Source organism: Pelobates fuscus, chromosome 12 (genome assembly GCF_036172605.1).
Source record: "Pelobates fuscus isolate aPelFus1 chromosome 12, aPelFus1.pri, whole genome shotgun sequence".
Taxonomy (NCBI): Eukaryota; Metazoa; Chordata; class Amphibia; order Anura; family Pelobatidae; genus Pelobates; species Pelobates fuscus.
In genome coordinates this window covers 135,736,160-135,762,213 of record NC_086328.1, presented here as the reverse complement: position 1 = coordinate 135,762,213, position 26,054 = coordinate 135,736,160, and the positions used below count along the sequence as shown (strand labels likewise).

The 26,054-nt window shown below is 40.3% G+C and overlaps 1 protein-coding gene across 1 annotated transcript in view; it reads left to right on the top strand.

Annotated features, from left to right (window-relative positions):
- The window catches only part of PTDSS2 (phosphatidylserine synthase 2), a 59,212-nt gene extending 51,640 nt beyond the window's left edge, over positions 1 to 7,572 (top strand). Inside the window, exon 12 of the mRNA XM_063438167.1 lies at positions 1,938 to 7,572. Coding sequence (XP_063294237.1) covers positions 1,938 to 2,061 — 124 coding nt within the window. The 3' untranslated portion in view covers positions 2,062 to 7,572. The remainder of the gene's footprint in view (positions 1 to 1,937) is intronic.
- The last annotated feature ends 18,482 nt before the right edge of the window (positions 7,573 to 26,054 follow it).

The following is a 26,054-nucleotide window of genomic DNA, read 5'->3' as shown; positions in this document are numbered from 1 at the left end:
TATGGTGTTCCTTTAAATAATGCTCTGTTTACAATATATTGAATTTCTAGATTTCATCAATTGTAAAAAGAACGTGTGAACGTGGGCTTATTTCCCGTATTCCGTAGTACAGATGCAGTGAACTATTGTCCTAAATTCCAGTGTGTAAAATAAAATGACATTTCTTCCCATCTCTCTGAAACTTGACAGATAACTTTGTTTCTTTGAACTTTAGTTTTTGCCTGTTAAAAAGGTAAATATTGCTGTATATACTACATATTGTTTAATATTGCTTTGCGATGTGATAGACAGGTTTTGTAGTATTACAAGCATATCTTCCAACAATCCCTGATTAATTACAGTCTAGATTTTGAGATTCGGGATTTTTTTGGTATCCCACATCTGGGAGGGAGCCAAGTCCCCAGAACGAGCAGCACTGTGCACATGGGCAGCCCTGAGTGGGACTGGATGGAGCTGCTCCCTGCCTGTAGATTAACGGCCACCTTTTCCAGATAGGTATACCTCTCCTCGTATAAGCTTGGCCCTCTGCAGTCCCAGAACTGAAAGCAAAACGTTTAAAACAGCCTTTTGTGTTTATAACATCTCTTCATTACTTCTAATCTTACATTATTAGACTCTGGTTTTGTTTTTTAATTTCAATTTTTTTTGGGGGGGGGGGGGGGGTGTTCTGTCTCATGTTACATTTGTGTTTGCTTAAAAAAAAATTAAAAAAAATCTTACTGCTAATCTTCTTGAGCACAAAGTTTTGCTCTTCTGAGATTGTGAATAAAGGATGGTTTACAACTATTTGGAGTACTGATAAAAACTTGAATAGTTTGGTTTATGGTATTCTAGTGACCTCTGTAGGCGATATGTGGCAGGGCAGTTAGCAATTTCATGCACTCCAACAGTGTAGAGAAGGGACAGAGATCCACACAAGTCAACAAACGCTGCTTACATGTCACGTGTGAAACCGTCTAGGTATAGCTGAACCAGCAGCCTGGGAAATAGAACATTATTTACACTAATAGTTTTTAGAATATAATTACTGGTACTTTTGGCATTGTTGCTTTAGTTATTTTTTGGGGCTAGTAATGTTAATCCACTCACACCAGATTAAAGGGGACCTATCTGCCCCCCAAAACACACATGCTATTTAGACAGAGCATGCAATTTCATTGTGGCATTGTGCTGTCTTCTTAGCAGATGTATTGCTAGCGAGAGAGACCTATTTATAAATTGGTCTTTCACCCAACTTTCAGTCATATCCTTGGCATATACTGACCAGGGAGAGCAGACAAGACCACCCACCGTCCTTCTGCATTCAAAGGATAACCACAGCACATGCACTGCGGTTGTTATGGAAACTCCCTAGCTGACACTTCTAGGGAGGAGAGGGAAAGGACTGACTGACGTCACGTCATTAAAACGCCGGCAGGCAGGTAAAGAAGCCAGTGTGTTGAGGTCACCGCGGAGATTTGTCCTGTTTGGGGCAGTGGAGAGTACTAACGAGGCTCTGAAAATGGCAGGACTGGAACGGATGTGAGTATCTCGAAAATTTACATTGAATACAAAATGTATCTTTGTAATCTGTGATGTATGCAGTGACTATGGGCACAATTTAAGGCAGGTTATAATTAACTTTAGTTTCTTTTTTTAAATCTGGGAGAATACGGTTACTTCTAGCTGGATTTGGTAAAAAAAAAAAAATTTATGCAGACATTCCAGAACAGGCATGTGTTAGGCCTGGCTCGGGTCTCAAGCAGGTTCTTATGTGATTTGTCTATTTCAGCCTTGCTTTGTTTGGTAAGCCTTCCTCTGGCCTCTGATCAGAACTTAGAAAACCAGAAGTTGTTTCAAGCTTTTCTCTATTTTAATTTGTGTATATTGAAACCTTTTAAACCTCACTGTCTGCAAGTTAAATGTACATTTTTTTTTTTTTCGTTTGAATTTTGCAGAGATATCACTCTGCGTTATAAAGAAATCCGGAGGCAGAAACAGGAATACAAGAATGAAGAAGAAAAACAGAGGAACGGAGAAGCAACGTCAGAACGGAATACTTCCAAGCAGAAAAAGCTATGATTTCAAAACAAACAGTCTACCCTCAAAGACCACCGTTACTGAACAAGAATTGTACTTTTTATATTTTAATGTATTGATACTTCTGCTATTTAATATTGAATTACCGAAACCTCATGTTTGGTTCTTTTTTTTTTTTTTTTTCCCCTGTGGAATAGATACCAGAATGTTAGAGGTCAAACTTGCAGATTTTTAATTTTTTAGTGTAAAAGCAGAGCTGCATCTTTTCATTTTGCAGCCAGCGTCTAATGAAGATGTACATTTGCTGTTTTAAATGTAGCAAAGGTTTTTCAAGCTGTAACTAGTGGAGTTATGTATTTTTGTTGGATATTTCAGAAAATTGTTGATCGTTTGAAATTTTTATGAGAGTTCACTTCTGTTGAAAAGGAGGATTTTACTTTACTAAATTGTATCATAATTTCGAGGCATTTGTATGTTCTATAAGTGGGTGCCTAACAAACTGCTAAATGTACAAAATAATTATTCGTATGCAAAATCTTAAATTTACTGGTGGTAAATTAGGATCTTATAAAGCGAGGAAAGATGATACACTTTTGATAGCATCGGTTTGTGTACTTTTGTCACTATTTGCACAGCAGTTACGTAATCTGTGTGTATGCTTAGAATGGGTTACAAGTTCTGCATTGAGAATGCCTGTCACAATAAATCCTATAGTGCAGCCCTCCTGCTTCCACTCTGTAAGCACCCCAATTTAAGGGGCCGTAAAGTCTCATTTACTTCTGGGAGCTTTAGGTAAACCTTCTGGTGCTGATCTGAGGCTGCTGGGGTTCTGAACAATTAGATTAATTGTTGCATGAAATATAATGTACTGAAAGAGATACAGCATATGAATAAATATAATCTGTAGCTCCCCCGCTCCTCCCGTGCTGCTACAACAAAATAGGATTCCAGGGGAGAGACCCTGTTTTATCCTTCATAGATTTTCAGGAGATGCCATTGTATGTGCTGTTTTGAACAATGGCAGATCGGGAACCACAGGCATAAGCTACTCTCATAGACCTTTCCATTGAATAGTAATGTGAATTAAATGCCAACACAGCCACCATGAGTTTTACAAAGTTTGTCTTTTATGAAAAACTCAAGTGATCGGGCTCCTTTAAAGCTCTCATTGTTCTGATGCATTGCGGAGCGTTAATATTCTCCATGTTTTGGTTTCTGAGGAGCTAGAATGCCAATACGAACAGTTTAGTATATGGTAATAAGTTTGAAGGATAGCGATCACCAACAATAACTTTACAGAAAATGGATCCTTGTCCCGTGTTTCGAAAGATACCATGAAAACGTCTAAACAAAGTATATTGATCGTCGTCCAGAATCATCATCTAACTGACTGCTTTATGGGAAGTGGATCAATGTAACTCTGTCTCCCTCTGGATTGCATAACCGTATAATTCTGCCCTTCCAGCATTCGGCTCTCTACCTCACCTCCTCCAAGAACATGCATTGCCTACCACACTAATAGACTCTGCCTGTCTCGGCTACTCTGCCTCTCTGTTCCACCTCCAGTTACAACCCTCATATTCCGCCCATCGTTATACATTGTCTCTGTAACAGACTTCATTGAACTGATGACAACTGCTGTTTGGCTGACTAGTCCCATAACGATCAGTTAGATATGGGTTAGGACTGAAGAATTGATTGAATTCTCATACAATGTTTGAAAACCCAGGACTTGGATTCATTTTCTGTAAAGTTATTTTTTGGTGCTGGAATTGCCCTTAATGCATTAAAAGGGTTCGTTAATAATATATTAGTACTGTCCCTTTCTATTTAAGGTAAGACTTTGACTCAGTAGTGTTAATTAGATCCACCATTTTTTCTGAATCAATTAACCAGTCCGAGATCCCATCATTGACTAATGAGTTTGCTACTAGCTATAAGGTTGCCCTTTTAATACGCTATGTGTCAATGTTTATACACGATATACATCCTGGAATACGCTGGCCCTTGTTACTGGTGTTTCATTCAGAAGTGGAATTCATTACCTTTAATTATTCCTGATGCAAAACCTGATCCTTTTATGATTTGGGATTTAATTTTAAAGTGTACCTGTCCTGGTAATACAAGTTTATGTAAAATTTGAACCACATAAGATGTCAGCTAAATATTCCGTGATCAGAATCACTAGTCAATATATAGATTTGATGATCTGTTTAGAAGTGTCCCCAATTTTCTGCATAGATCCATATACCAACAACTGAGTGACATGAGCAGAACACACTCCCAAGTGGCGCTGCTCTGTCACCTCAACCAAAACACTTGCAACGAGTTTTTGTTTGTCCTGGTGTGTGCTAGAACATTATATTATGGTTTTTCTTTAACATTATATGGATTTACTCTATTATAGCCCTATAATGGAACCAGTGTGTTGGAATTAAAGGGGCAGGAACAACCGTGAAGGTAGGCAGGATCAGGGTGTCTGTGAGTTTTACAGTAACACACACACTGGGTTTCGGCAGTGCTGGTACTGCTGGGGAAGAGGTAACCAACCATTTGTTGTCTCATTAATCAATTAATTTGTCACTACGATAAATTACATATTCGCTGTATACGTTGATGTCCTTGTATGTTAAGACTGTGTCACTACCCAACACCAAACCATGTACAATCTCAGGGTCATAGTGACAGGTTTATTTATTGAAGAGCTGTTGCGGTCACGGATACAGGGTCTGAGTTTGTTGGGTGATTCTAAGAACCTATGTTGCAGCTTATACCTTGTAATGGGGGTTTAAAGCACTGACTTAACTAGGTTAGTTATCATCTACAAGGTGTGTACACCTTACACTGACCTGCTAATCCCATACCTATTACATCTCACCTTTATATTCTTATCAGATAATTCTGTAAGAGAAATTGGCCAGGGGCATTTACATGTAAAATTATAAATTGAACAATTGGATTCATTAAGACTATTTTTTAATGTCTTCTCACTTAAAAAATAAAATCCCTGATCTTCCCTGAATTCTTTCCCCAATCCGGTGCAACTCGTGCTGCTAGAAAAAATGTATTTTTATTGGAAACTGTGCAATCAATCATTGTTTGCAAAAACTGTTCCAACCTCTGTTAATAATCTGATTGTTACACAATCCTCCAACCTCTCTTTAATTTGTCTTATGCAAGTAAAATGATGGCCTTGAAGTCTTTGAATAAAGAAAACTGACCTTACGGGCTGCACCCAGCAAACATACTTCCTCTTTACAAACCCATGTGACAAGGCACAGGTCATCACATATTAGACCTCTGGCTGTCCATGCGCGTCTATAATCCTTTCACAGCCACAACCGACCGAAGTCGTAGGTGGCTGGTAAGGGTACAAGGAAGCATACTAACAGTGGTTCCCAACCCAGGCCTCAAGTACCCCCTAACAGTCAAGAAGTTGGGGATTACCCAGCTATGTTTTGTTTTTAGAAAAAACATGTTGGACACAACAAGGTCATCTCTAAATCATGGATTGATAGGGGGTACTTAAGGACTGGGTTGGGAACCCCTGCTCTGACAAGTTGTACTAAAAAAAAAAAAAAAAACCTTCCTGTAAATGCATAAATATCAGATTATTGTTAAAATAGATCATATTACCCAGCGGTCCCAGATCTGGTGACCGTTCTGAATCATAACTATGGTGTCAACACAAAATAGAATCCACAAGGTACAGCGCAAATGTGTCATAGAACATGCTAGTGGTTATTTAGCTCATATCTGCATATACGAGGGCAATTCATCAATGCTGCATTCATAGGGCACCAACATTCGCTTTAATTGCCAGCTGTCTAGTTTCTCACAGCTGAATTTATTAGAAAAGCCCCTGGTGGGTCATATCCATCCCACAGCGCTCATGTCAGACAGTAATGGTCGAAAACTACAATACGTTTTGCAAAACAAGACAGTTCAGTTTATATTTACTGGCATGATGGAATAATTTCTTCTAAGGCAATAACAAAATAAAAAAAAAACAATCAGTCAAAAAGTCCTGGGAGGGAGGGTGGAAATACTATTTGTCATATGTATTTATGCTTCGTTTTAAATTGGCTCTCAAAGCACCATAGCCATTACAATATGTTGTAGTTTTTATGGTGTTCTTTAAATATTACTGCATTTCTTTTGGCTGTTGCCCAGCAGCTGGGTTACACACTTTTCTGAACCTTCCCATGTTTGTATTTGTTAAGGGTTGTATGTTTTTTGAACCAACATCGAGGATGCTACTAATAATACTTGATTAACACTAACATTAGCCATACAAGATAAGCAGCGATAATAACTAAACTGTGAAGTTGTGGCCATGGAGCAGGGAATTGCAATTTTATTTCAAAGTAGCCAAGTTCGGGGGAAAAATATGGAGTGGAGTAAAATTTACAATTTTGAGTATTTATGGCCTAGAATTTGTAAATTCCGTGGTCCATTTCGGAGAGGATAATCCCATTTTAGTGGATTTACTAAAAGTTCTAAATGTAGATCAATCCCAATTTGAGGTTTCAGCTGATTGATCCAGCTTTAGAACGTGGCTCTAGAAAGACTCTCAAGGTCCTAGACCTAGAGCTTCATCATTCGGAACATTAACAGAGTAGGCCATTAAGACACTAGACTTATTCGTTTCAGCCGATTAGTCCAAATCAAAAATCCTTGTAATCCTCAACCAAAAAAAATCTAATCGCCTAGGATGATTTCACTGGTAAATCCCAGATTAATCTCTTCGTTTGGGTGCTGAGTTAAAAGGATTTTGATTCTTTAAAAAAAACCCGGCTAAAACGCATTTTCGTACAAGTCTATAACACTAAGAGAATGTCTTAATTCTAAGAGATATTGATTAATAAATAGTGAGATTAGAACACTGGAGATAGGACGTTTTGCCATGAAGTGGCATGTTTTGTAGTTTTCTGCTACCCTTCCACGATTCTTTCTAAATGTATAGAGTTTTTTGGCATTTGAAGACTGTACAGGAGTAAACATGGAACGTCAAAATGCATTCTTGCGCTTGCTGAAGCACAACTACCTCGGAATGTTTATTAAAGCAGGATCAATGGGTCAGTGTGCTTGTTTCTCTCTTCTCAGCACCGAGACCCGAGTATACTAGACCAGGTTACCTTGTCACCCACCAAGTCTTGGAATATTTCAGATCTAATGCATGTTTCAGGCTGTATTGGATGGAAGATCAGCTTGATGTATGTATTTTATTATAGCGCCATAAATAAAGTGGCAAATACGCTCCATTAACATTCCTTCAATAACACAGGCCCCAACCCATCCTCTCCCCCCACCAAAAAATATGTTGTTTGTCTTTTGATAAGATGGTTGAGGATGCTACGCAATGTGTGGCCCAAACATTCTAATGAAATTCTTATGGCAGAGGCGGCACTTGTTTCTGATATGCTTTAATTTGATTTGCTAATGTTTTCTAATGAAGAGTTGTTGTTGGTAAATGTTTCTACTGAGTAACTCTCTGTGCTTTGCAGCCATGGCACATGGTGGTGAAGCAAATTAAAAGACGTTTGTTGGGAACTTTTTTTCTTTGTTTTTCTTTGAGAATGTTTCATTCTACTTTTCAGGGTTTTTTTTTTATTTTATTACATTGTAACAATTATATTTCAGTAACAATGAAATAAGTATACAACATAAATATTACACGAGGCGGGAAATAAAAATACAATCTGGAAGGGGGTCTATATTATCTTATAAACAATAGCATCAATCAGACATATTATACCAGTATTCTTAAAATTGTCTACAATATTTGACCATACATCAATGTAAATTCTGTGAGGAAAATTTGCATTTGGTTATTAAGTGTTGTATTTTTCTTTATCGATTTTCCCCTCCCACCCCCAAGAATTCCACACCTGTCCTAATGTTGCATATATTGTAGACTTTTTTTCCTCATGTTCATAGCCCTTATTTTCAATAATCAATGATAGAATCTCGTTTTTACTTGGTATAGTAGGGATTTCTAATATCTAATAGTGGAAGTAGCTGCAATTGGTATGTGGGATAACCATTTTCTCAAGCCTACTCAATGCTGTAGGAGCCAGCTCAAATAGACCAGGCATGGATAAAGTCATAATACTAGGATCAATCATTATTATTAAAGCTAATATGAATTTCCAGAATACTTTCAATTTAGCACAATTCCACTAGATATGTGGCTTAGTACTTGTCTCTCCACAATTCCTCCAGCATCGACCAGATGGTCCTGGGAACATCTCTTGACCCTTGGTCGGTTCCAAATTCTACCTGTAAAAAATCTAATGGATGGACTACAACCCAACACACAGAACTCCAGTTAACACGAGAGGCAATAAAACAGGACACTAATGCATATTACCGGACCTTAGAGTGGTTGGATTTAACACAATATAGAGAAGTGCAAGACCAGTCAATCTGGCTGGCCAATGTATACAATCCTAATTGGTGAACCAAAACACTGCCATCTATTTGAGCCAGATTGCCATTTTTAATTCCTTCGTGATTTATAAAAAGAAAAGCAGCCATAGGGCAGCCATACGCATTCCTAGATTTCTTTAAAAAAATGTATTGAAATGGTTGCAAACAACTAACTGATTGCAATACCAGCATGTAACTGTCATAGAGTTAAAGAAAAAAAGCATTCACAATTAAATTCATGGACAGAACTTGCATAGATAATGACGTCCCATTTTGTAAAGTAATGGAAGATAAACATATAGTAATTTGGTAGCAGTAATGGCACATGTTGCAAAGGTAAACACTGGTATGTAAAATAAACATGGAAACTTCAGGATAAGCAACACTGGGACTAGTTACATCAAATTAAGTTGCTCATATATGAAAGACTGACTGCCATCGGGGAAGCGTAAGAAAGTAGGTTAGCGTGTATTTGACGAGAGTCAGTCAACCGCTTCCCAGACTGGGCAAAACATTTGATCTTGCATGGTTTGCTGAAGGTCATCACGATGGCCCCAAGGTGAAGCACCACTCCAGTCCGGGGCTTGTATAAAAGCCGACACCTTGTTTCCACGGACCTGATGAAACCTTCCCTCAAGGGAAACTGTTCAAAGATATAAATTTCATCTTGTAGGTTGCCATCGATTTTGCCTGATGGCCCTCCATAGACATGGATGATGTTCTGAGGGGCTCTCAACCCAGGTGGACATTGTAATATAGAGATAGCACTCTTGAGGGCAGATTTTCCAGGATTAGGCTTCTCAAGCCTCTCCGCAGTGGCATAGATCTACCTCCACCAGTAAAAGATCTGGTTTCGCCATACTTGAACATTTACACAGCTTTGTCCAGAATTTATCACATATAGTTTCAGACTTAAACAGAAAAGTTCCTGCTGGGAGCGATGAATGGACCAGCAGTGTTCCAATGTCATAGTATCACTTTCACAGCAAGCTCCACACATCTGCTCAGCTTTACAGTAGCATTTAACCTCCCAATGGGAGCCAGGATAACCCCCTCCGCTTCAATGGGAGAATAAGCAGGAAATCAAAGACAGACTTGTTAAGTAACAGCTGGAATCCGCAACCCTGCACCGGAGGACGGGTAAGTCCCTTGCTCAATCCCAAACCATACCGCAATCACAGGGCTGCAGTCTGCGGTTCGACGACCAACTCAAGCTTAATATAACGCCACACTCTCTGCCAAACACATTAAGTGGTGCCGTATAGGACTAGTCAAGCTCAATAATGTCTATTTGTAGTCGGGGACATTAGCCGTTATGATGTAAGTAGAAGTAAGCACCAGTCGGTTGTGGTGTGCCGGAACGGGTAGGCCTGTAATAAAAGAGGGCAAAAAGTTAACGTTTACACATATAATCTTTATTACATAAACGTTATAACGCTAAATCTTTAAATGCTAATCTCAATTCCTGTTCTGGCTGTGGTATATATATATATATATATATGGAATATGCTGCTGACTTCCAGCGCCCTAATCTTTTAATAATTTGAGCAGGTACATTGTGACTCCAATTCTGAAGGAGTGAGCAGAAAAAGCCGAGGGATCAAGACTGAGTATTATGAAAAGTCTTCTAATGTATAATATGAATTTAGTAGCGGTCAGAGGTTTGCCATGTAGCAGGAGTAGCGGCGTTTTGGGATTTAGGCCGATAAGCACTATGTATCCAGTAATTTAACCGGACGCCAATGATTACCTGTGGGGTAGTAGCATATTTCAGTAGGCGGGCCTAACTGGTTTGTCTTGGTTACAATCATTTCACGATACAGTCTACCTCCAAGCTATTAAATATTACAGCAAGTGATTTCAGTACCGTATGTACATACTTGAAAGCAATTGGTTCCCTTTTTAATCACTTTTGTTGTTCACTGAAAGCAATTAAAGGACCACTATAGTTCCAGCATTTCTCAATGCTTTCCTATGGACGTCCAGCGTCTTCTCATTGTGATTTTCACAGTGAGAAGCGCCTCTAGCGGCTGTCAGTGAGGCAGCCACTAGAGGCTGGATTAACCCTAATGTAAACATAGCAGTTTCTGTACGGATTGACAAATACCTAGCTTGGGGAACAGGTAATAATACAAGAGTATTGATAAACAGCGTACATAAGATGTAGATACTTAATAAAGTACTTGATATATCAATGGGGCAAGAATAACATCAGGTCAGCCCGGCACTAAATCCGGCAGGCTCCGACAGGAACGAGGAGTTGAGCAGAGCGCAAGGCTGGAAATAAGCGGCTGTAGCAAGGTAAGTTGAATTGCAAGGAGCTGGGCCTGCTAGGTTAGTATTACTACCGAATAAACAAACAACACGGACACCAGTGAAAAAGTGATAAAACACAAAAACCTTTAACTTAACTGATAGGTACACGGCCTCCCAAGGTTATCTCCCAGCTGATAACCAGGTTACAAGACTGTATAGTTGATGGGATATTTTGGGATATTGCTAGTGTACCTATAATAGAGGACAAAACATAGTGCAAATATTGCTAATAAACTATAATGAAAATAGCCAGTGATCAGAATGCACTCACATATTCCAGAATAATAAAGCGTATTATAGGTGCCTCCCCTGGATGGAAATGGGGGGTATGTTCTTTAAAATTCCCTCCTCAAGTGATAGCCGATAGGTCGACTATTTTGTCCTTAAACTCGAAATTCACTGTGGATTTATTTTGAATTCTCACCTTAGTAAATAACCATATTTTTGTTAGTAAATGGATAATATGCAACCACTGGAACGTAACAAAACTATTTTTATATATTAACACTTTAACATTGAAATGTTTTTTTTTTTTTGATCTAGTGATACACATAGCTTACAAAATTAAATAATCTTCATCTTTGATGATATTGAAATATTTCAAACTGGCACACAAGAGCAGGTAGGTACTTAAATGAGGGCAGCGTCGCTGATTGGTCCCGGGTGACTTACTTGAGATATCACAGGGATTTTCTCACATTGTCTGCTTCCTTGCTCCCATTAAAACACAGTGTCGCTAGTTATCAAGCTGTCTGTGTTAATGCAGATATAATCATGATAGATACATTATTTTAATAACAAACAATAACCAGTTATCAATACAATGCCAACAAATTTATGATTTTTTTTTCCCAACAAAAACTGGGGCTGGAAGCCGCTGCCCCACATGCCCCTATGGACCGACCTCCGCTGATCGACTCAAAACATGGTTTATTGACATTGATCACTCGGTGGCATCCTTCTCTTTTCTGTCCAAAAGCTCAGTAACATCATTGGCATAAGCTGTTGATTTGCACAAATTTGCCTGGCGCAATAGCCTTTTAGACAATCTAAACACCATCAAAATTTATACCAAGAGATTACAAGGGATGGATGCAATGGACTTATCTCAGTGTCTAATTGATGGTTAAATAGATCCACAGATAAGATCTACCTCTTATAACACATTTATAGGAGGCAGTGTTCCTTACATAGACTAATATTGCCATCTAGTGGACATTTTTTAGAATTACTTTGTAGTATTCCAGGGTGGGAATTCTAGCCAACCTGATCTACCTTCAGTGACAACGAGGAATGAGGATACATAAGTTAGTGTTTTATGGTGATACTGAGCTAATAATATAATGTATTGCTCATTGCCAGTAATTGCCAGGAGATAATTGGAAATGTCTGGGCTGTGGGGAGAAGATGCAATAATGTGCCTGCTTTACTGTCATTGCAACCATTATTTTCAGACCCAGACCCCTATTTTGTATTATTTTGTTCTTCTAAATGCAAGTCCCTCTGGCCTCTTCCCATACCAAGTGTAATTGCCCTGCTTGTCTCCCAATAGCTGTTCTCCTCTCCCCAACTCAGTACCAATCCTCTTTCCTCTTCCCAGGCCCAATAAAGCTTCTCTCACCTTTCTCCAACCCTAGTATAACATTCTCTCGTCTCCTAAGACATTTACAATTATTTATATAGTGCCACCATATTCCTCAGCGCTGTACAATAGATAAACACAAAAAAGGGTCATAGACAAGTTCTATAATAAAAAGAAGCCCCTTTAAGGGACTTGGTGGTGTGTTAAAGGAACCTAGAGAGGTTAACCCTATAAGGCATTAATGAAAAAACTGAAGTGTCTATTGGGCTGTGAAAGACCCAAAAGGCACAATGAGGTCCCTTTAAATCAGGTTTCCCCAAACTCTAGCCCCCCAGATGTTGCTGAACTACAACTCCCATGATTCTCAGCCTTTCATTCATAGAATCATGGGAGTTGTAGTTCAGCAACATCTGGAGGGCCGGAGTTTGGGGAAGACTGCTTTAAATAATCAAAATAAATTATAAAAAAAAAAATCAGTTTATTGAATACAATTATAAATACAGGGACTATGCAAAAGAAAATAGAAAGAACCAATAAAAAAAGCTGATAAGGTAATGAGGGAGGGTAAGTAGGAGATCACTTAAGTGAATCAATGTAGCTATACAATGAGCAAAAACTGGAGGAAAGACTCTATGGTTCCTTTAAGTCATGGGTCCTCAAACTCCGGCCCCCCAGATGTTGTTGAACTACAACTCCCATGATTCTTTGAATTACATAGATAGCCATAAAATCATGGGAGTTGTAGTTTAGCAACATCTGGGGGGCCGTGGTTTGAGGACCCATGCTTTAAGTGAATCAGAACGGCTTAAATCATTCCTGGAAAAAAAAACAGGCTGTTCGTTTTTTAGACAGATACAACATTTAAATTATAATCAGCCCGCGTGAAACAAAGTGGCTCGATACACACCCTGCTAGTGAATGTCCAATAATATATCATAGAGCCCTCGCTATAACAATCCAGAATGAACCCTTATCTCGTAGCAAATATGTCAATAGAATATGTAAGGACACGTCTATGTAAACATTGGAAACAAACAACATCCGTGTGATTGCTAACACTGCCTGAATATGGCTTGCTGTCACTGACCATAAACTCTCTATACACTAGTACTGACTGCCTAAAGATTGCTAAATAATAATACTGCTCGTCCTACAGGTTGTCCAAGTCCATTTATAAGCCTCCCACATGCTGCAATCTTCTACCACTACCAGTGACTCCTACCAGTGGTGTAATTTGGATTTGTGCTGCCCTAGGCACGACTAAATTCAAGCACCCCCAAAATGTAAATTTGCCCCCCCCCCCCCCAATTCATGTCAAGGCCACTTTTTTGAGTAACAGACACATGCCCTCATTGATACATGCACTTATATACACTCACTGACATATACACAGTCATTGGCACACACTGTTTAACCAACACACACTTTCACTGACAAACACACACTGACAAACCCACTCACTGACAGGCACATACTGTCAGATACACATAAAATTACATACACACACTGACACACACTCACAGGCACACGCATTCTCACTGAAAGACACACACACTTTCACTCACCCACAGACACACACTGACAGCTACACTCACTGACTTACTTACTCACAGTAAGTTGGACAGCTCCAGAACACGAGGCAAACAAGGCAATTATATTTTTAGCTGCCGTTAGGATGTGCAAGATTAAGGATCTACGTAGCATAGATACTGTCTAGGGGAGCATGTCTTGAAGGCAGACCTGAGGCTCAGGAGGCAGGAAGCCACACATTGCTTTGTGGATTAGAAACTGGCTTCCTGACCAGAAGCCGTAAAGCTTTTAAAACTTCCAAAATATATGAATCATAGAGCCTGTTTCCAATTGGCAATGCCAGTGGGTGTCTGATGTGGTTGGATAAATGTCTTTGAGTTGCTGATGGGTCAGATACCATCTGAACCCCACTTTCTGGCTGGTTTTGCAGTGAGATATGCATTTAGATACTCCTTTCATTGCCGACAGTGCCTTCTCCCAGGCTGGTAGTGGGAATGATTGTTGGTGTTCCTCTTCCCATTTATGTATGAAGCTGGGTTCCTTACTGAGATTCCAGGACAGCAATGCTGGTAATAGGTAGATAAAGGTTTTAGGTTTTTAATATTGCCAAGGCATAGCTTGTGTAGTGGAAAGATTCTAGAATTGTCAGTGAGCTGTAACTTGTAAAATGTCTTTATGAGGTAGCGTAGAGTGGGAGTTTAGGTCTTGGGAGGGGAGAATGCTGTTGCTGTGAAGCAAACTCTGCATGGATGTGAAATTTAAATTTGGCCATGCTTTCAAACCTAAAATTCAGTGTGATAAGTTGCAGGGTTGTTAGTGGGGTGAAGTATAGTGGTGGTTAAGGTAGTATTAAGTTAAACATCCAAGCCTCCTTGAGGCCCGAAAGGTCCCCAAAAGTTGTGCCATGATCTCGGGCTCAGATGCCATGTCTGAAGAAGGCGATGGTGCTTAGCAGTATCCGCCGTCTCCCTCTCCTTGCGCCAGTCTCTGGGTCTTAGACATCTGGTTTTTCAGAGTTTGCTCAGAGGAGGACATTCGAGTAGGGGAGGTAAAAGAACAATTCGATTTTAGGCATTATGATCTACACAACTGTTTCTGCAGCTTAGTTGTGTCTCATCACGAGCGTCTGTTCTCCATGCAGATCAGAGCAGACCCCGGAAAATGGGTGACTTTTCTTCCAGTGCAAATTATGCAAAATAAAGGATGAGGGACAATAAAAAGATATAAAATCACACACGATCTGAGACAAAATAACTAAACGATAATTAGGTCAGTTTTCTATTGGCTCCCAGGTCTCTGCATTTCTGAATCTTCTTATAAACACTAGTTGTGTCATCATTGCTATATCACCATCTTTGATCTTCAGCTCCTGCCTCTTCATCCATCAGGAGCCCACATCAGTGCTGTATCTGGCACAATATAAACGAGAGCACAACACTGTGTCTACAGTAGAGGACCATGCGAGGCCATGCAAGCCTTCATGGATATCATCGTTAGACGACGGCTTATTTTAGTTACTTATGATATGTAGCAGCATTTTCCCATACATGTGTCAGTCTACCATCAAAATGGAGGCCGATTGCCAATTGTCCTGCCATCTGCACCATTCTATTGTCAAAATTGACAAGGATTGCCCTTTGTGTAACTGCGCCACATTCATGGTCACTGTAATCGCGTAATCACTATACAAAGCCCTCTAGCCCCAATGGAAAGGGATTAAACTTGACAACAATGGCTCCCCCTACTGTCACGTTTTGTCAGAGTAGGATTGTACCATATAATGTGTTCTGATTGCAGTGAAATTACGAAGCAGCATTTATGAGCATTTCACAGAGATTGTTTCTTTCTGATATGCTCAAAACGTTTTGAGAGATGACACGGCTGTTTTAAAGAACCCGCAGTGTCGTTTTTATTGTAATGTAATATTCTTAAAATTTATAAAAATAGAAATCAAAAACTGTACAGAACTATGCAGACTGCGTACTAACTGGGTGCCAGGTTAGATTAGGTGGGTTGATAAACACAATAAAACAAACACCTTTGTTTAAAAACAATAGTTCCACCGAATCAATCCTCTACAGGTGAATAGATTGTCAGAGACACTGAGAAACGTAAGAAGTTGATTTATTGCTATGGAAACCGGCTATTGTATCAGAGAACATTAAAACGAAGATAGAAAACGACTTACTCTGAGGGAGTGGAGTGATACTGGGTGAGATTTGACAAATCAACCCGGAGAATGAGATTATTACAGCCACAACAACAATGTATTCAGATTTCTGTGGGGTTTATCGTTAGTAACAAGGGAATTGTTGAATAAACAAATTGCTGAATAAAAAAACATATTAAAAATGTAGTTGTAAATAACTGATTTGTAAGTGAAATGACCAACTTATCTATAGTGGCATCTCGGATGTTTTAAAGTGGATTTTGCGACTCGGTTTTCAATCCACTACAATTTGCGGTTTAACAAATTAATCCCAATGGGCTTCATTCAAGTTCTAGGTGTATCAAATATTGTTTTTAGGAACATTTTCACCAAGTCAGCTATTTCGCCTGTAAAATAAAATTCACTTTCAATTACGGACAATTCACATTTTTATAAAATTACCCTGTTGGTGTCACTTAAATAACTGATAAATGTAATTGTAAATGGGGTCTTACTACCCAAGAGGTTTTTTATTTTTTTTTAATTCTTTATTTTTGTTGTGCATATTTTAGTAACATCCAGCATAATTCTCTGCTGCGCCCCAACATCTGCAGCGAAGTTTGATCAACATAAAACATTTGCATGGTTGAAACATACATAGCAATGATTGTCTTGCACCTTTTAATTGTTTAAGTGTGTGTGAGTTAGTGTCTCAGAGAGGGGTTGTAGAAGTACTTGTGTGCGTGTAGTTTGTGCATGCTTGTTCTTTAATTTAGATTGGTATTAGGGATGTCAGGTCAGGCTGTTCAGTGTGGTGCCATCCTATTGTCATATGTAGGAGGGTTAACTAGCCCGCCATAGGTGGTACCCCTTACCGTGGGGGCAGCGGACGGGGGGTGGGGGGTAGAGCCTGCCGGTGTGGAGCCATACACCTGCCCTGTGGCGCCCGGTTCCTAGGTGTTGTGAGTTAAGGGGTGGTAGGTTCTCCGTGGGAAGTTGTCGTGTGTGTGGTGCGTTAACATTCTGTTGATAACTAATTATGAACGGTTTATAAACAGTTCTGGTATAACTCTTAGCGGCCTGGACTACAGACTCTTAGGGTTTCAAGTTCCCGGGTCAGTAGCCGGTTTGGCGGCAGAAACAAATGGGGCAGCTCGGGAGGGGTTCCAACTCTGGGTGTTCGCCCGTCTGTCTTCATGTGTATCGAGGGGTGGTAGGCCCAGCTCCGTGAGGAGGGTCGGGGCCTCTGTCATCGATGTGAGTTTAGGTATTGTCCCTTTGTGGTTCACCACTAGTAGCCTGGGGGACATCCACCTGTATTTGATGCCAACTGATCTTAGCTGGCTTGTGAGGTGCTGCAGAGATCTCTGCCATTGTAAGGTGGAACTCATGAGGTCCAGATAGAAGGTGAGGCTGGCGCCTTCAAAGATGAGCGGTGTCTTGCCTTGCAGTGCTGACCAGATGGAGATTTTGTCGTGGTAGTGTGAGCATCGCACTATGGTGTCCTGTACTGCCGTCGCTGGGGTTCTGCTGGATTTAGGCAGATGGTAGGTCCCATCCAGGGTGACTTTTTTGGCCTGTGCAGCCGGCAGAATGGTGGCCACCAGGCGTCTCACATAGTGAGGGAGTTCTTCTGGGGTCACCGTGTCCGGTATGCCCCTTATCTTTAGATGGTTTCTCCTTGACCTGTCGTCCAGTGTGGCTAGGTGTATGGAGAGCGAGTGTTGCGAGGTTTCTAGGTGTTGGATGGCTTCGTGTACGGTTTTCATACCTTGTTTTAGGTCAGCAATGTCTCCCTTTGCTGTTTTCACTCTATCATTAACTTTCTGTATATCTGCCTTCATAGCTGTCACGTTAGCCGCCAGCAAGTTTTTGATTTCCCCCACCAGGTTTTGGAAGTCCTGCTGGGTGACTGGGGCTGATCTATCTCCTGCAGCCTGTGTGGTATGCCCAGCGTGAGGCTGGACGGGCTGTGAAGGGCTCTCTGGAGGTTCTGCGGCCTTGCTGTTCCCATACGGCGCTATTTTAGGCGGAGGCTGCCTTTGGAGCATGTGTTCGATGTTCTGCGCCTCTGTAGGTGTATGTGCAGGTGATTTGTGGGATCTGCGTCCCATCTTGGCGGCAATTGCGTTCTGCTGTGCCGGCCGCTCTCCAGACCCACCCGGCGGTGTGAAAGCGCCAAATAGAGCCGCCAGGTCCAGGCTTTGGGTGGTGGGGTAGGCCCCGGTTTTCCATTTCTTTTTTGGCGTCTTGGCCGCCTGGAAAATCAGCATGTGGTGTGACCGGGTCTCGCCCTTGTTGCTGACAGGTAGGGCACCCATGTGTGTGGGTGATTTGGGGTGATTTTTAGGGTTTTTCGCTGATTTATGTCGGAGCTGATGCGACTTGCTGAAGGCGCAGGCTCCGCCCCCCTCCCAAGAGGTTTTATTGCTATGAATTACAACGTATCGGCGGTCTGCCAAGGCATTGAAGGCAATATGGGATCAAAGTCATCGAAAGTTGGAGATCTGAATATTGTCTGCCTTGTGTCACATGTCATGGACGATAGCGGAATCCGGAGAGTTAGCATTTCTTAGGAGCCCAAACTTTATGGAATCACTGGCATGCAGTTAGAGGGTCTTGTTTATGTATTAGTAAAGCATCTCGTCAGTTGCTATCTTGTCATTCCATACTTTCTACAGCCCGAAAGCCTCCTTTCCCTTTGTTTGAATCATTGTCAACGTTTTGTGCATGTGCAGTCACACCTAATCTACAAAAGCACACAAGATGGAGTAAAGCACACAAGATGGGGTAAAGCAGCAAAGATGGGGTAAAGCAGCAAAGATGGGGTAAAGCAGGATTTACTTTGCTGCTGAGATAACTTAAAAATGTCAAAAAAAGGAAAAACAAAGTCATTGAGTATTTTGTTATTTAATTATTCTATTTATAATGGTTTTTTTTTTGGAATGTGGACATTACTTAATCAAGATCGGTTATTTAGATCAAATTCTTTGTAGTCAGCGTAGGTTGTTTTAGGTCACCTGTCAAGTCGCCACAACTTGCTTTTTTATTTAGACAAATTATGGGTCTGTTCTTTGTTTAATTCAGTTCAGAGATTTACCTCCCAGCAGTTCCTGGATCTGACAGTAAAAGCCCTGATTTCGGTCTCCTGTTTTGCTGCCCTGGGTTTGATTTGTGTTGTCCACGTTCTAGTGAGATCAAAGACAAATGTATAATAAACATGTGAGTGCGTGATTAGAATAGAAAAATATATACGTATAATTCAGTGCTGATACAATGTCAGATCATCAGGATGGTACAGGTTAACTAGTGCAACTGTTTTCACTCGCATTGTAGTCTATAAGAATCAGAGCGTCGTCCGAATTCCTCCGAATTTCTATATGAACCAACAACTCGCACACTATGCACGAACACATATGTGAGACTCACACACTATGCATGCACATGTATGTAAGACTCGCACAACGCACGAACACGTACGTAAGACTCACACAGTGCACAAACACTGTCTCTTTAATACTCCTCTCTGACATGGTCACACTGTCAATACTCCTCTCTAACATGGTTACACTGTCTCTTTAATACTCCTCTCTAACATGGATACACTGTCTCTTTAATACTCCTCTCTGACATGGTAACACTGTCTCTTTAATACTCCTCTCTGACATGGTTACACTGTCTCTTTAATACTCCTCTCTGACATGGTTACACTGTCTCTTTAATACTCCTCTCTGACATGGTTACACTGTCTCTTTAATACTCCTCTCTGACATGGTTACACTGTCTCTTTAATACTCCTCTCTGACATGGTTACACTGTCTCTTTAATACTCCTCTCTGACATGGTTACACTGTCTCTTTAATACTCCTCTCTAACATGGTTACACTGTCTCTTTAATACTCCTCTCTGACATGGTTACACTGTCTCTTTAATACTCCTCTCTGACATGGTTACACTGTCTCTTTAATACTCCTCTCTGACATGGTTACACTGTCTCTTTAATACTCCTCTCTGACATGGTTACACTGTCTCTTTAATACTCCTCTCTAACATGGTTACACTGTCTCTTTAATACTCCTCTCTGACATGGTTACACTGTCTCTTTAATACTCCTCTCTGACATGGTTACACTGTCTCTTTAATACTCCTCTCTGACATGGTTACACCGTCTCTTTAATACTCCTCTCTAACATGGATACACTGTCTCTTTAATACTCCTCTCTGACATGGTTACACTGTCTCTTTAATACTCCTCTCTAACATGGTTACACTGTCTCTTTAATACTCCTCTCTAACATGGTTACACTGTCTCTTTAATACTCCTCTCTGACAGGGTTACACTGTCTCTTTAATACTCCTCTCTGACAGGGTTACACTGTCTCTTTAATACTCCTCTCTGACATGGTTACACTATCTCTTTAATAGTCCTCTCTAACATGGTTACACTGTCTCTTTAATACTCCTCTCTGACATGGTTACACTGTCTCTTTAATACTCCTCTCTGACAGGGTTACACTGTCTCTTTACTACTCCTCTCTGACAGGGTTACACTGTCTCTTTAATACTCCTCTCTGACATGGTTACACTGTCTCTTTAATAGTCCTCTCTGACAGGGTTACACTGTCTCTTTAATACTCCTCTCTGACAGGGTTACACTGTCTCTTTAATACTCCTCTCTCACATGGTTACACTGTCTCTTTAATACTCCTCTCTAACATGGTTACATTTGAACATAATAATATTTTTGGTTTATTTTTTCCTCAATCTCCTGCCTTATTTTTATTTATTTATTTATTAAGCTTCTCAAAACAGGAAGAGGAAACCATGAATATTTTTTCCAGCAGTTCCTATGTTATAGTGCTTTGTAATGCCATTGCTTGTCAAGATGAGAGCAGCTTTTGGGGGATTTAGCAGGTTTTCAGGGGATTTGGGGTTCAGGAAGAAAGAATATCTTGAAATGTATTATGTTTGGAGCCAGCAGAGCGTTGGGTGCACTTAGTTCCAATCTATCACACTTAGGATAACATTGTACACGAGCGGCAAACAGGTTCCAATAGAAACACAGACAATATATAACTACAGCGTCCAACAATGTTATCACACAGGAGATTATGTGACCAATTGAGAGCATCATGTAAATATTTTCCTTTTACCTAAAACAATTATCACAGAAAACTAAACAATATCCTTAAACTGGCAAATCATCTGGGAGATAATATTGAATTATACTATTAACCCCTTAAGGACCAAACTTCTGGAATAAAAGGGAATCATGACATGTCACACGTGTCATGTGTCCTTAAGGGGTTAAAGGGTTACTTCACAGTGAATTCATTTCTCGTTGTAGTAACCTTTGCTGGTATGATTTGCCCTGTAAAAAACAAACATAAAACAAACAAACATAAATGTACCCGCAAGCCCATCTTAATTTTACAGGCGTGAGAGGGGGTTTGTGGCCAGGGGAGGGCTGTTCTGAAAAAAAATCAAGTGACTTACTAATAACAATTTATCCAACTAAAATGTAATTTAGAACAAAGTATCTTATTTACAAATTAATTTCTAAACACATTTATTGTAGTTTAAAGACACATTACTGGGAGTATTATTACTATAGAGCTCTGTTATACACTCAGACACATTACTGGGAGTATTATTGCTGTGGAGCTCTGTTATACACTCAGACACATTACTGGGAGTATTATAGCTGTGGGCTCTGTTATACACTCAGACACATTACTGGGAGTATTATTACTGTGGAGCTCTGTTATACACTCAGACACATTACTGGGAGTATTATTGCTGTGGAGCTCTGTTATACACTCAGACACATTACTGGGAGTATTATTGCTGTGGAGCTCTGTTATACACTCAGACTCATTACTGGGAGTATTATTGCTGTGGAGCTCTGTTATACACTCAGACACATTACTGGGAGTATTATTACTATAGAGCTCTGTTATACACTCAGACACATTACTGGGAGTATTATTGCTGCGGAGCTCTGTTATACACTCAGTCACATTACTGGGAGTATTATTGCTGTGGGCTCTGTTATACGCTCAGACACATTACTGGGAGTATTATTGCTGTGGAGCTCTGTTATACACTCAGACACATTACTGGGAGTATTATTGCTGTGGAGCTCTGTTATACACTCAGACACATTACTGGGAGTATTATTGCTGTGGAGCTCTGTTATACACTCAGACACATTACTGGGAGTATTATTACTGTGGAGCTCTGTTATACACTCAGACACATTACTGGGAGTATTATTGCTGTGGAGCTCTGTTATACACTCAGACACATTACTGGGAGTATTATTGCTGTGGAGCTCTGTTATACACTCAGACTCATTACTGGGAGTATTATTGCTGTGGAGCTCTGTTATACACTCAGACACATTACTGGGAGTATTATTACTATAGAGCTCTGTTATACACTCAGACACATTACTGGGAGTATTATTGCTGCGGAGCTCTGTTATACACTCAGTCACATTACTGGGAGTATTATTGCTGTGGGCTCTGTTATACGCTCAGACACATTACTGGGAGTATTATTGCTGTGGAGCTCTGTTATACACTCAGACACATTACTGGGAGTATTATTGCTGTGGAGCTCTGTTATACACTCAGACACATTACTGGGAGTATTATTGCTGTGGAGCTCTGTTATACACTCAGACACATTACTGGGAGTATTATTGCTGTGGGGCTCTGTTATACACTCAGTCACATTACTGGGAGTATTATTGCTGTGGAGCTCTGTTATACACTCAGACAAAGCAACAATATGGAGCTCCTAAAAAAAGAGGAGCATTAGGATAAAAACAGGACAGAGGGATTTAGACCCAAAATAGGGACTGTCCCTCCTAAAAAAGGGACCCTTGGGAAGTATATGCTTTGATTATGCGATTTTGCATTACTGCAGGGGGAGGGATGTCAGGAGGCGGGGTTGAGGGCGCTGGTTACTTTTAAAGCATAAGATAGTATGGGAGTGACAGGTGAGGCCCTCTCTATGCCACCATGCCAGGCGACTAACCATGAGTTGGGTGTAGTACCTCTGAGTATGAGGATGGATGTTGGCCTCTCTGGACCACTAACCTAAGGCAGTGTTTCCCAACCCAGTCCTCAAGGCACACCTACCAGTCCAGGATTTAAGGATTACCCAGTTTTGTCTAAGGTGTTTTTTCTTTTTTTTCTAAAAACACCTTAGACAAAACTGGGTAATCCTTAAATCCTGGACTGGTAGGTGTGCCTTGAGGACTGGGTTGGGAAACACTGGCCTAAGGCATAGAGGCCTGTGAAATTATCCGCTATTGGACTCCCAGTGCCCTGTTAGCCAGTAACAAAGCTAACTAAGGGGAGAAGGGTATGGTGCGTATTGACGAACCTGAGAAAAGTAAGCTAGTCACACAGTTTAACATAAGAAATGGATAGAAGCAGAGCTATAGGGGTTAACAAGATAGTAGTATGAAATGTGGTCTGTGATGTAAAATTATAGACATCCTGTATACCAATAGGATAAGTAGCAACCATAAGTAGGGGGATGCAGTAATTAGTAGATACTTAGCACCTAAAGATGCGATGATGTAACGTACATGTGTGAATTGTAAGGCCCGGCTCGTGGACTCAGTTTAAATAGTCTGCAACATACCTACCTAACTAGTGTAGGGGTTGCCCTAAAACCCGAGCACCGTGTAACCTGTAAATAAACATAGTATGAGTAATGCCCTTGAAACAAGTACTATAACCTTTTGAAGGAGAAACGGCTATTTATAACAGAAGTGAAAGCAGTAGTCCTAAATGATGCAACTAATGGTATGATGAAATATGCGAGGCGTATGTACGTGGTCCCCGTAACATATCATAAAAAATTCTAATTTCGTCTGATCCCCTATGTGGCCAAATGATCGGAGTCCTTCTTGAGGGAAGAAACCAGATTTAAGATAAAACAGTAGTCCTGTTTAAGGAACATAAAACGTGGCAATACAGGCAAAAGAGTATACTATACACTTAAGAAGCATTGGAGTAAGCAGTTAGGGAGGCCACCAGCAGGTGATTTAGGATAAAGGAGCCTAACTTTAGTAAATAATTTGATTATACACCAAGTAAGAAATTAGGTAATGTACTATACTGAAATAGTGATAGTGTCTCATCCCTAGTTAAGTATCTTAACCTTAGAAGTGAAATAGCAGTAACATAGCATAGAATATCCGGTGTTGATCCCAGAGAAGCGGTAAGAGAAATTGACCTGCAGGTGATTTAGGTTAAAGTACCAAGACTTAGTAGTATGTGTATAGGAATGTACTAGGCGAGTATTAGAGGCGTAAATAAGTGAAAACCTTCCTGCAGAAATCACATTAATTTAAGTGAACCATATCAGGAGACTGATGAGTCCTGTAAGTTGATAGTGAAATTTATGCTCTAAACAAATTACGGGGACGAATAGAGTGAGTATAAGCTTAAGCTAAGCTTAAACCAGGGGCCTACACCAAAAGTGTGTTTAGAGGCGTATGATAGTAACTGTATGCAGAATTACCATAGTTTATTAAACCAAACATAGAGTATCACCAGATATATAAACATACACATAGTTGGGTTACCTATCCGTAGTATTATGATTACCACCTATTTATTTAGTAAAATTACATATTGTAATTCATGCAGTAATTAACCATATATTCTACATGACCGCTAGAGGTCAGGATTCCGTTTCCAGACTAGTTTCGGGTGAATTGCAAAAAAATGTGCGGTTAAATTATACGAATTTTCACACAAAATGCTCCGGCCATACGAATCTATGCACGAAAAGCTCTATCAGGCCATAAGGCTTTTCGTGCTGACTAACGAAAGGGGGATCATACGTTGAAAGATATCAATTATTGCGAACTCATGCGAACAGGTCATTTGTATGAATGGCTGTAACAGGCATTGAATTGAAAAAACGGACGAACAGATTAAATCAACCTTTCGGGAGTTTGAAACCGAACTGACCATGAACATAGAATAGTAACCTTGTGAAACAGACTGAAACGAAATTGTTCGGTAGTTAAACACGAAATGATAGAAACATGAAAAATTCACGACACAAATATGCGTACTGTATAAGTAATTGAGATAGACCTGATCCGTTATGACGCCGTGGGACTGTGACCACGGTGTGACAGTAAGGTCAGTATCTTACGGTTTTGGCGCGTTACTGGATCTGTCCTCAGAGCTACCGGCCTGGAGGGCTGAAAAGGGGATGTTTGTAAGCCAAGTGCCGCGGACCAGTGGAAGACAGCAGGAACAGTTAAACCACGTAGTGAAACAGGTAAGTTGCAAGATGGCGACCTGCATGTGACCTGGAAGTAGTCACATGCAAATCGCTAGAACAAGAACGGTGTGGAGCAAGGTAAGGGGTCCCTTTAAGTAGGGAAATAATGCCCCTCCCACAATTACAGGTAAAAGTCTTAATACATACATACATACATAAACTTTGACAATTCCATAAAGTTTACCCCTTTACAAAACCTTAGTCCTCCTGCCACCTTTGATTTCCTTTCTGGCACAATTGAGATCCCGTGCAGTAATTCAATCATTGTTGCAGGAATCTACCGCCCACCTAGCTCCCCTGTGCATTCCCTTTCTGACATAGCCCGTCTCCTTAGTGAAACCATAGCTCAAAACCCTAAAAGTGAACTGTTGGTCTTTGGAGATTTTAATATTGATTGGCTGAATCCTAAAAATAATAGTTCTTGCTCGCTGTTTAAGACTTTGCAGCTAACGCAATTAATCTCCTCCCCAACTCGCATTAACATTAAAAGCCTTAACCATGCCCTGCTCGATTGGATTCTCTCCACTTCTCCTGATAGAATCCAGGAGGCAGATGTTCTCCCAAACACTTTCAGTGATCACTGTTTAGTGAACTGTGTGCGCAAAATAAAGGCAATTAAATCCTCTCCCAAGGTTAAAATAACTAGGTCCTTCAAAAAATGTAATCTTGAATCCTTTCTAAAGGACATCAAGAACCTCCCATGGC